We start from the raw sequence: 12722 nt of genomic DNA on the forward strand, positions 1-12722 counted from the left end.
ACAAGCACTACGCCATGTCATCACTTCAAATCCCTCATGCTTACATGCATATTGACTTGTCGGCCATGCTTCTGTTTTCATCCCATCGTTTCTTATGAATCAGCCTTTGGCCCCATTTGGGGAGAAGATACTTTAAGCGTTCGATGGCCCCTTTTCAGATGTGTTAGAGACACAGAGTACTTACTTCGACCCATTTTTTTTTCTTCCATTTTTTGGAGCTTCTTTAAAGATTATTTCAGAGGTGGTTTGGGCCATATCAACATTGCTTTCTTTTTGACAAGAAACTCTTTTTCTTCATGAAACAACTTTGTTTGAATTTGAGAAAAGCTATTTCTCAGAAAATTCTCTCAGATCTGAGCTTGGACAAGACGAACAGCATACATCATTACACACAGCATACATTATTGGACACTGTCTGTATACAGTTACCATATGGGGTGGCAGGTAGCCTAGTGGTTAGAGCGATCAAATCCCTGAGCTGACAAGGTAAAAATCAGTTTTTCTGCCCCTGAACAAGGCAGTTAACCCACTGTTCCCCGGTAGACCATCGTTGTAAATAATAATTTGTTCTTAACTGACTTGCCTCGTTAAATAAAGGTTACATTTAAATATTCGATTGATAGTTAATAAAGCTAATCGAATTAAACCAAGTTGATGGTATTAGATTGCAAAAATGTCATAAGAATGTTTTAAGAAACCATGGTTACAGATGATGTCACCTCATTTCACCTTTTTATTTTCGGCCAGGCAGGCTAGCGTGTTTCAGCAGTTATGCCTTCATCAGCTCTGTGAATTATTATGTGGATTATAGTTAATGGAATTTTTTTGTAAGGGTTGATCACGTCCTGACCCTAGTAAGATGTCATTTTCTATAGTAGAGTAGGTCAGGGCGTGACAGGGGGTGTTTTGGGGTTTTCTATGTTTTCTATTTCTATGTTTAAGTTCTAGTTTTTCTATTTCTATGTTGGGGTTATTTGGGTTGATCTCCAATTGGAGGCAGCTGATCCTCGTTGCCTCTGATTGGAGATCATATTTAAGTAGGGGTTTTTTTCCTGGGTTTTTGTGGGTAGTTGTTTTCCGTTTTGTCAAAGTGTACCTTACGGAACTGTTGTCGGTCGTTTTGTTGTTTTGTTCTAGTGTCTTCATTAAAAGTCAAATATGAGCACTATACACGCTGCGCCTTGGTCTCCTTTAGACGACCCACGTTACATTGATAATTTTTTTTTTAGGGAAAATCAAGTCTGACATTTTTATAGTGGAAATTACAAACTTTAGAAGCCTTTTTGAACCTCGAATATACTACAAGTTTGCATTCTCACCAACAAACGAGTGATCAAATTAAGATCCTACATCTGTAGTTGTGATGTACTGTATTGCTATGTCTTTGGATGTGTTTGCCATCTACTCCGAGGTTTTCCCTTTGTGGTAATCTAAGACCAAAGCCAACATTCACTTCTGTAGGAATGCCCATTTTTATAAGTAGCATGTAAAATGTTACTCATGTGGAAAAGTGAAATAGTGCTTAGGGTTGGTCTTGTGGGTGAATCTGCCGCCTTTTTGAACCCCGGCTCCATCCCTCATCTCAAGACTATATTTCCACCTTTATCTGTCTCCTCTTCATTCATTCTCTGTCAATAAACAACACAAATACAAAAGGATAGGGGGAAATCTACTCTCATCAGGAACATCGTCAAAATAGAAGAGGGCCTAGAACTGATCCTTGAGGAACCCCCATTCTACTTTTCTGGGCTGTAGATCTGATGTTATTGAAAACTTTGTAACATTGCTCTTTGTTCTTCAGATAAGTTTTAAATTATGCATCAAATAAGTAAACAAACTCCCTTTAAAATAAAGGAAAAATGTAGAGTACAGTATCTATGAAGATGACAGCTGACTTAGCATATTCAGTATAAAAACTGTTATGAAGGAGAGCTAGAGTTACCTCGACTAACCTGTACCCCTGCACATTAACTCGGTACCGGTACCCCCTGTATATAGCCTCGTTATTGTTATTTTATTTTTTACTTATATTTAGTAAATATTTTCTTAACTCTATTTCTTGAACTGCATTATTGGTTAAGGGCTTGTAAGTAAGCATTCGGTGCTTGTGACTAATACAATTTGATTTGATTTGATTAGAGGTCTATCATATTGCTTACCAACAGTATCCCTAACAAAGTAATGTTTTTGTGATTGGATTTTTTCTTACAGTACATTGTCGGTTGTCATGACATCAGCAGTCACGACTCTATATAACATTGTTTATGATTACTGATTATGATTACAACACCATTATGTTAGCCTTGTAGACATCACCATTATGTTAGCCTTGTAGACATCACCATTATGTTAGCCTTGTAGACAACACCATTATGTTAGCCTTGTTGACATCACCATTATGTTAGCCTTGTAGACATCACCATTATGTTAGCCTTGTAGACATCACCATTATGTTAGCCTTGTAGACATCACCGTTATGTTAGCCTTGTAGACAACACCGTTATGTTAGCCTTGTAGACAACACCATTATGTTAGCCTTGTAGACAACACCATTATGTTAGCCTTGTAGACATCACCATTATGTTAGCCTTGTTGACATCACCATTATGTTAGCCTTGTAGACAACACCATTATGTTAGCCTTGTAGACAACACCATTATGTTAGCCTTGTAGACATCACCATTATGTTAGCCTTGTTGACATCACCATTATGTTAGCCTTGTAGACAACACCATTATGTTAGCCTTGTAGACAACACCATTATGTTAGCCTTGTAGACATCACCATTATGTTAGCCTTGTAGACATCACCGTTATGTTAGCCTTGTAGACATCACCATTATGTTAGCCTTGTAGACATCACCGTTATGTTAGCCTTGTAGACATCACCGTTATGTTAGCCTTGTAGCAGATATAGACACGAGAGGCTCTCCAGTGCTTCCAAAAATGTTGTTACGTTACAACCTTATTCTAAAATTTATAAAATTATTTGTTTCCTTATCAATCTACACACAATACCCCATTATGGCAAAGTGGAAACAGGTTTTTAGACATTTTTGCAAACAGAAATACCTTATTTGCATAAGTATTCAGACCTTTTGCTATGAGACTCGAAATTGAGCTCAGGTGCATCCTGTTTCCATTGATCATCCTTGAGATGTTTCTACAACTTGTTTGGAGTCCACCTGTGGTAAATTCAATTGATTGGACATGATTTGGAAAGGCACACACCTGTCTATATAAGGTCCCACAGTTGACAGTGCATGTCAGAGCAAAAATCAAGCTATGAGGTTGAAAGTATTGTCCGTAGAGCTCCGAGACAGGATTTTGTAAAGGCACAGATCTGGGGAAGGGTACCAAAAAATGTCTGCAGCATTGAAGGTCCCCAAGAACACAGTGGCCTCCATCATTCTTAATTGGGAGAAGTTTGGATCCACCAAGACTCTTCCTAGAGCTGGCCGCCCAGCCGAACTGAGCAATCGGGGAAAAGGCCCTTGGTCAGGGAGGTGACCGAGAACCCGATGGTCACTCTGACAGAGCTACAGAGTTCCTCTGTGGTGATGGGAGAACCTTCCAGAGGGACAACCATCTCTGCAGCACATCATCAATCAGGCCTTTATGGTAGAGTGGCCAGACGGAAGCCACTCCTCAGTAAAAGGCACATGACAGCCCGCTTAGAGTTTGCCAAAAGGCACCTAAAGGACTCTCAGACCATGAGAAACAAGATTCTCTGGTCTGATGAAACCAAGATTGAACTCTTTGGTCTGAATGCCAAGCGGCACGGTCTGGAGGAAACCTGTCACCATCCCTACAGTGAAGCACGGGTGGTGGCTGCAGCATCATGCTGTGGGGATGTTTTTCAGCGACAGGGACTGGCAGACTAGTCAGGATCGAGGGAAAGATGAACGGAGCAAAGTACAGAGAGATCCTTGATGATAACCTGCTCAAGAGTGCTCAGGACCGCAGACTGGGGCGAAGGTTCACCTTCCAACAGGACAAAGACCCTAAGGCACACAGCCAAGACAACGCAGGAGTGGCTTCGGGACAAGTCTCTGAATGTCCTTGAGTGGCCCAGCCATAGGGCCAGACATGAACCCCAAATACAGGTGTATTTGAGAGAGACCTGAACACCCCAAATACAGGTGTGCCAAGCTTGTAGTGTCATACCCAAGAAGACTCGAGGCTGTAATCGTTGCCAACGGTGCTTCAACAAAGTACCGAGTAAAGGGTCTGAGTACTTATGTAAATGTGATATTTCCGTTTGTTATTTTTGATACATTTGCAAACATTTCTAAAAACCTGTTTTTGCTTTGTCATTATGGGGTATTATGTGTAGCTTAATGGGGGGGGGGGGGGGGGGGGACGATTTAATCCATTTTAGAATAAGTCTGTAACCTAACAAAATGTTGGGTTTGAATCCTTTCCGAATGTGCACTGTAACTACTAACTACTTCTATTGTTTCTAATGGAATCCCCTTGCTCTCTCCCAGACTACAGGACAGGCCCTTGCTTCACCAAGGTCAGCAACCAGATGTGCCAGGGCCAGGTGAGTGGCATCGTGTGCACCAAGACCCTGTGCTGTGCCACGGTGGGGCGTGCCTGGGGACACCCCTGCGAGATGTGCCCGGCCCAGCCCCAGCCATGCCGCCGAGGCTTCATCCCCAACATACGCACCGGAGCCTGCCAGGGTGAGGAGTGGAATACGTCAAGATTAAACTAGCTTTCCAATATTTTTTTATATTAATTAACTAATTAATTGGACACACTTTTTTGTCAAGTGTTTGTGAAGCTTGGTCAACAAAAATGTTTGTTTCGTCGAATTGTGTTCAGATAAGGTCAAAATCAAGATAACTGGGTGAGCTAAAATTATAATTATAGGATGAGAGGAGGTGTAGCCACAATTGATAATGCATAACAATTATCAACATGTAATTACACAAACAGCAAATATCCACTACAATGTGCATTGCAGATAATGTTAGCCACAGTTTTTGAAAAAGCATTTGAAAACAAAGACATTGGACCAGCTGAGGTCAAATGCCAGCCTTGCAAACCAGTTCACTGTCAACTGACCTGGGACTGTCCCCTACGGACACACCCACAGGTCTCCATTGAATTCTAATGGGCCTTGCTCTGAGAGGGAGTGGGGAAGGGGTCCTTAAATATTCATTAGGATGATGACACACACACACACACACACACACACACACACACACCACACACACACACACACACACACACACACACACACACACACACCGGGCTTTGCGTCTCTCGTCTGCTGACGGACTAAGGGTCCTGAGTCAGTCAATTCAGGAAGAGATTTTAATTTAATATCGAAAAATTTGACGACTTTTCACATAAATAGTTTCTCCCTTTTCAGCTTTTTGAGAAGTCATTGAAAACAGATGCCATTTTTCAATAATTGAATTGGAATTTTACTTCAGTTTACTTCCTGAATTGAATTGGCCTGAACCCTGGCGTTTGTGTGTGTGTGTGTGTGTGTGTGTGTGTGTGTGTGTGTGTGTGTGTGTGTGTGTGTGTGTGTGTGTGTGTGTGTGTGTGTGTGTGTGTGTGTGTGTGTGTGTGTGTGTGTGTGTGTGTGTGTGTGTGTGTGCTCGTGTGTGCGTGTGTGTGCTCGTGTGTGTGTGTATGTGTGTGTGTGTGCTCGTGTGTGCGTGTGTGTGCGTGCATGTCACTGCATCGTTAGAGGCAATATTTCACACAACCCTCACCCCCCCACAAAAAAAAGCCATTTGTGAACTCTTGACTCTTATTTTTCTCTCTTCCTAGCTCTGACTTTGCTGATAGCTACTTTATTGAGGAAAAATGTACTTACTATGACTGTGATATGTGTTTGTCCCACCTAGCTATCTTAATAAGATGAATACACTAAATGTATTCGCTCTGGATAAGAGCTTCTGCTAAATGTTAACGTTAGATGATAGCAAACAAACTTACTACGCGGCCATGACGTCGGCTTCTCGAAGTTCGTCACATTAACACTGTACCGGTGCTAGAGCACGGCCATTTTGAAAACTAACTTTTGAACCATCGCATCTGTACTAGACAGTAACTGTGAAATAGCAGATCATGACGATGGGCATATCGGAAATATAGGGTGCCATTACGGACGCAGAGCATAAATCCCTCCTTGGGGTTTCTAATCCCCTCCTGTGGTGAAACAATGAAGGCCCCTCTATGTGTCTTATTACACTATTTAGTATAAAGGACTTTAAAGAGTGCAGACGGTCTCCTATAATGTCTATGGTCTCATATAGTGACAAGTGAATGAATGAACAAATAAATGGGAGTGAAAACCTCAGGTCACTAAAAGGTCAACCTTAAGCTACTCCCTCCTGACAATATCAACTAAACAGAAGCACCGTTCATGGCACTTCATAATCTCCACTCTCCAGCACTGCTTCTGTGAATAAGTAACTGCCTCTGTCCTTGTGTAGAGAGCCCATGGAAAGAGGAAGGGAGGGATAGACAGAGAGAAATAGAGAAAGCATGGAGGGGGGGAGTGATGGGGGAGAGAATGCATGGAGGGAGTGAGGGAGGGAAATGGAGAGAGCGAGAGAGAGAGAGAGAGAGAGAGAGAGCATGAAGGGAGGGATTAGAATGAGAGAGTCAGTCCATAAAGGTAGAGAGAGAATGAGAGAGAAGGAGAAGGAGTGAGGGGGGCCCCTGGAACATTTTATAATGGCCCTTCCATACAGCAGTGGATGTAGTAGGAGGATGTACTGTGTTGGGTCTTACACAGCCTTGGTGCTGTCTCTGTTAGAGGAGTGAATGAACAGCTAGGTGTTAAATCTCCTCTAAAGCCCTCGCACCCCGCCAAGTGCCATGGTGACCGTCCGCCCACTGCCACGGCAACAAGGAGGCGCCTGTAAAGCCCCCGTCGAGCAGTGATGTGAGGTCAGAATGAGAGAGAGAGAGGGAGAGAGAGAGAGGGGGTGGGGGGATAGAGCGAGATGTGAATCTACAGTGCCTTCGGAAAGTATTCAGACCTCTTGACTTTTTTGATAGGTTACAGCCTTATTCTAAAATGGATTATATAGTTCCCCCCCTCATCAATCTACACACAATACCCCATATTGACAAAGCAAAAACAGGTTTTTAGAATTTTTTTGCTAATTGATAAAAAATTAAAAACTGAAATATTAAATTTACATAAGTATTCAGACCCTTTACTCAGTACTTTGTTGATGTCATGCCCTGACCATAGAGAGCCCCAATTATTCATACGACGGTAGTGACAGTTGAAGCACCTTTGGCAGCGATTTCAGCCTTGAGTCTTCTTGGGTATGACGCTACAAGCTTTGTACACCTGTATTTGGGGAGTTTCTCTCATTCTTCTCAGCAGATCCTCTCAAGCTCTGTCAGGTTGGATGGGGAGTGTTGCTGCACAGCTATTTTCAGGTCTCTCCAGCAATGTTCGATCAGGTTTAAGTCTGGGCTCTGGCTGGGCCACTCAAGGACATTCAGAGACTTGTCCTGAAGCCACTTGGCTGTGTGCTTAGGGTCGTTGTCCTGTTAGAAGGTGAACCTTCAGCCCAGTCTGAGGTCCTGAGCGCTCTGTAGCAGGTTTTTTATCATGGATTTCTCTGTACTTTGCTCCATTCATCTTTGACTTGATCCTGACTAGTCTCCCAGTCCCGGCCGCTGAAAAACATCCCCACAGCATATTCTGCCACCACCATGCTTCACCGTAGGGATGGTGCATTGTTTCCTCCAGACATGACGCTTGGCATTCAGGTCAAAGAGTTCAATCTTGGTTTCATCAGACCAGAGAATCTTGTTTCTCATAGTCAGAGTCCTTTACATGCTTTTTGGCAACTCCAAGCGGGCTGTCATGTGCCTTTTACTGAGGAGTGGCTTCCATCTGGCCAGTCTACCATTAAAAGGCCTGGTTGGTGGAGGGATGCAGAGATGGTTGTCCTTCTGGAAGGTTATCCCATTTCCACGGAGGAACTCTAGAGCTCTGTCAGAGTGACCATCGGGTTCTTGGTCACCTCCCTGACCAAGGCCCTTCTTCCCCGATTGCTCAGTTCGGCCAGTCGGCCAGCTCTAGGAAGAGTCTGGTGGTTCCAAACTTCTTCCATTTAAGAATGGTGGAGGCCACTGTGTTCTTGGGGACCTTCAATGCTGCAGAAATGTGTTGGTACACTTCCCCAGATCTGTGCCTCGGCAATATCCTCTCTCGGAGTAGAAACATCTCAAGGATGATCAATGGAAACAGGATGCATCTGAGCTCAATTTCGAGTCTCATAGCAAAGGGTCTGAATACTTATGTAAATAAGGTATTTCTGTTTAAATTAAATTTTTTAATGTACAAACATTTCTAAAAACCTGTTTTTCGCTTTGTCATCATGGGGTATTGTGTGTAGATTGCTGAGGATGAAAAAAATATATATTTTAGAATAATGCTGTAGCGTAACAAAATGTGGAAAATGCGAAGGGGTCTTTCCAAAGGCACTGTATGTAAAGACGGAGAAAGGCCCATCTAAGAATGAGAGCGAGAGACACTCCTGACTTCACATGGCACCAGCAGCGTGGGAGGAAGGTGGGACAGAGAGAGACTCCTGACTTCACATGGCACCAGCAGCGTGGGAGGAGGGGGGGGGACAGAGAGAGACTCCTGACTTCACATGGCACCAGCAGCGTGGGAGGAGGGGGGGGGGGGAACAGAGAGAGACTCCTGACTTCACATGGCACCAGCAGCGTGGGAGGAGGGGGACAGAGAGAGACTCCTGACTTCACATGGCACCAGCAGCATGGGAGGAGGGGGGGACAGAGAGACACTCCTGACTTCACATGGCACCAGCAGCGTGGGAGGAAGGGGGGACAGAGAGAGACTCCTGACTTCACATGGCACCAGCAGCGTGGGAGGAGGGGGGGGGGAACAGAGAGAGACTCCTGACTTCACATGGCACCAGAAGCGTGGGAGGAGGGGGGAACAGAGAGAGACTCCTGACTTCACATGGCACCAGCAGCGTGGGAGGAGGGGGACAGAGAGAGACTCCTGACTTCACATGGCACCAGCAGCATGGGAGGAGGGGGGGACAGAGTGACACTCCTGACTTCACATGGCACCAGCAGCGTGGGAGGAAGGGGGGACAGAGAGAGACTCCTGACTTCACATGGCACCAGCAGCGTGGGAGGAGGGGGGGGGAACAGAGAGAGACTCCTGACTTCACATGGCACCAGCAGCGTGGGAGGAGGGGGGAACAGAGAGAGACTCCTGACTTCACATGGCACCAGCAGCGTGGGAGGAGGGGGAACAGAGAGAGACTCCTGACTTCACATGGCACCAGCAGCGTGGGAGGAGGGGGGGACAGAGAGAGACTCCTGACTTCACATGGCACCAGCAGCATGGGAGGAGGGGGGGGGGGACAGAGAGAGACTCCTGACTTCACATGGCACCAGCAGCGTGGGAGGAGGGGGGGGGGGACAGAGAGAGACTCCTGACTTCACATGGCACCAGCAGCGTGGGAGGAGGGGGGAACAGAGAGAGACTCCTGACTTCACATGGCACCAGCAGCGTTGGAGGAGGGGGGGGGGGACAGAGAGAGACTCCTGACTTCACATGGCACCAGCAGCGTGGGAGGGGGGGGGGGGGGGACAGAGAGAGTCTCCTGACTTCACATGGCACCAGCAGCGTGGGAGGAGAGGGGAACAGAGAGAGACTCCTGACTTCACATGGCACCAGCAGCGTGGGAGGAGAGGAAACAGAGAGAGACTCCTGACTTCACATGGCACCAGCAGCGTGGGAGGTGGGGGGGGAGAAGAGAGAGACTCCTGACTTCACATGGCACCAGCAGCGTGGGAGAAGGGGGAACAGAGTGACACTCCTGACTTCACATGGCACCAGCAGCGTGGGAGTAGGGGGAACAGAGAGAGACTCATGACTTCACATGGCACCCGCAGCGTGGGTGGAGGGGGGGAACAGAGAGAGACTCCTGACTTCACATGGCACCAGCAGCGTGGGAGGAGGGGGGGGGACAGAGAGAGACTCCTGACTTCACATGGCACCAGCAGCGTGGGAGGAAGGGGGGACAGAGAGAGACTCCTGACTTCACATGGCACCAGCAGCATGGGAGGAGGGGGGGACAGAGAGACACTCCTGACTTCACATGGCACCAGCAGCGTGGGAGGACGGGGGGACAGAGAGAGACTCCTGACTTCACATGGCACCAGCAGCGTGGAAGGAGGGGGGGGGAACAGAGAGAGACTCCTGACTTCACATGGCACCAGCAGCGTGGGAGGTGGGGGAACAGAGAGAGACTCCTGACTTCACATGGCACCAGCAGCGTGGGTGGAGGGGGGGAACAGAGAGAGACTCCTGACTTCACATGGCACCAGCAGCGTGGGAGGAGGGGGGGGACAGAGAGAGACTCCTGACTTCACATGGCACCAGCAGCGTGGGAGGAGGGGGGACAGAGAGAGACTCCTGACTTCACATGGCACCAGCAGCATGGGAGGAGGGGGGGGACAGAGAGAGACTCCTGACTTCACATGTCACCAGCAGCGTGGGAGGAGGGGGGGGGGGGACGGAGAGAGACTCCTGACTTCACATGGCACCAGCAGCGTGGGAGGAGGGGGGGAACAGAGAGAGACTCCTGACTTCACATGGCACCAGCAGCATTGGAGGAGGGGGGTGGGGACAGAGAGAGACTCCTGACTTCACATGGCACCAGCAGCGTGGGAAGAGGGGGGGGGAACAGAGAGAGACTCCTGACTTCACATGGCACCAGCAGCGTGGGAGGAGAGGGGAACAGAGAGAGACTCCTGACTTCACATGGCACCAGCAGCATGGGAGGAGGGGAAACAGAGAGAGACTCCTGACTTCACATGGCACCAGCAGCGTGGGAGGTGGGGGGGGAGAAGAGAGAGACTCCTGACTTCACATGGCACCAGCAGCGTGGGAGAGGGGGAACAGAGTGACACTCCTGACTTCACATGGCACCAGCAGCGTGGGAGGAGGGGGAACAGAGAGAGACTCATGACTTCACATGGCACCAGCAGCGTGGGAGGTGGGGGAACAGAGAGAGACTCCGGACTTCACATGGCACCAGCAGCGTGGGTGGAGGGGGTGAACAGAGAGAGACTCCTGACTTCACATGGCACCAGCAGCGTGGGAGGAGAGGGGGACAGAGAGAGACTCCTGACTTCACATGGCACCAGCAGCGTGGGAGGAGGGGGGACAGAGTGACACTCCTGACTTCACATGGCACCAGCAGCGTGGGAGTAGGGGGAACAGAGAGAGACTCATGACTTCACATGGCACCCGCAGCGTGGGTGGAGGGGGGGAACAGAGAGAGACTCCTGACTTCACATGGCACCAGCAGCGTGGGAGGAGGGGGGGGGACAGAGAGAGACTCCTGACTTCACATGGCACCAGCAGCGTGGGAGGAGGGGGGGACAGAGAGAGACTCCTGACTTCACATGGCACCAGCAGCATGGGAGGAGGGGGGGACAGAGAGACACTCCTGACTTCACATGGCACCAGCAGCGTGGGAGGACGGGGGGACAGAGAGAGACTCCTGACTTCACATGGCACCAGCAGCGTGGAAGGAGGGGGGGGGAACAGAGAGAGACTCCTGACTTCACATGGCACCAGCAGCGTGGGAGGTGGGGGAACAGAGAGAGACTCCTGACTTCACATGGCACCAGCAGCGTGGGTGGAGGGGGGGAACAGAGAGAGACTCCTGACTTCACATGGCACCAGCAGCGTGGGAGGAGGGGGGGGACAGAGAGAGACTCCTGACTTCACATGGCACCAGCAGCGTGGGAGGAGGGGGGACAGAGAGAGACTCCTGACTTCACATGGCACCAGCAGCATGGGAGGAATGGGGGGGGGACAGAGAGAGACTCCTGACTTCACATGTCACCAGCAGCGTGGGAGGAGGGGGGGGGGGACGGAGAGAGACTCCTGACTTCACATGGCACCAGCAGCGTGGGAGGAGGGGGGGAACAGAGAGAGACTCCTGACTTCACATGGCACCAGCAGCATTGGAGGAGGGGGGGGGGGGACAGAGAGAGACTCCTGACTTCACATGGCACCAGCAGCGTGGGAAGAGGGGGGGGGGACAGAGAGAGACTCCTGACTTCACATGGCACCAGCAGCGTGGGAGGAGAGGGGAACAGAGAGAGACTCCTGACTTCACATGGCACCAGCAGCATGGGAGGAGGGGAAACAGAGAGAGACTCCTGACTTCACATGGCACCAGCAGCGTGGGAGGTGGGGGGGGGAGAAGAGAGAGACTCCTGACTTCACATGGCACCAGCAGCGTGGGAGAGGGGGGAACAGAGTGACACTCCTGACTTCACATGGCACCAGCAGCTTGGGAGGAGGGGGAACAGAGAGAGACTCATGACTTCACATGGCACCAGCAGCGTGGGAGGTGGGGGAACAGAGAGAGACTCCGGACTTCACATGGCACCAGCAGCGTGGGAGGAGGGGGAACAGAGAGAGACTCATGACTTCACATGGCACCAGCAGCGTGGGAGGTGGGGGAACAGAGAGAGACTCCGGACTTCACATGGCACCAGCAGCGTGGGTGGAGGGGGGGAACAGAGAGAGACTCCTGACTTCACATGGCACCAGCAGCGTGGGAGGAGAGGGGGACAGAGAGAGACTCCTGACTTCACATGGCACCAACAGCATGGGAGGAGGGGGGGGGACAGAGAGAGACTCCTGACTTCACATGGCACCAG

At 49.0% G+C, this 12722-nt stretch overlaps 1 protein-coding gene across 1 annotated transcript in view; it reads left to right on the forward strand.

Annotated features, from left to right (window-relative positions):
- fbn2 (fibrillin 2) overlaps positions 1–12722 on the forward strand; it is a 213287-nt gene that overhangs the window by 39099 nt on the left and 161466 nt on the right. The window contains exon 6 of the mRNA XM_045693798.2: positions 4490–4687. Coding sequence (XP_045549754.2) covers positions 4490–4687 — 198 coding nt within the window. The remainder of the gene's footprint in view (positions 1–4489; positions 4688–12722) is intronic.

Source organism: Salmo salar, chromosome 01, assembly GCF_965601325.2.
Source record: "Salmo salar chromosome 01, fSalSal1, whole genome shotgun sequence".
In the NCBI taxonomy this organism is placed as follows: domain Eukaryota; kingdom Metazoa; phylum Chordata; class Actinopteri; order Salmoniformes; family Salmonidae; genus Salmo; species Salmo salar.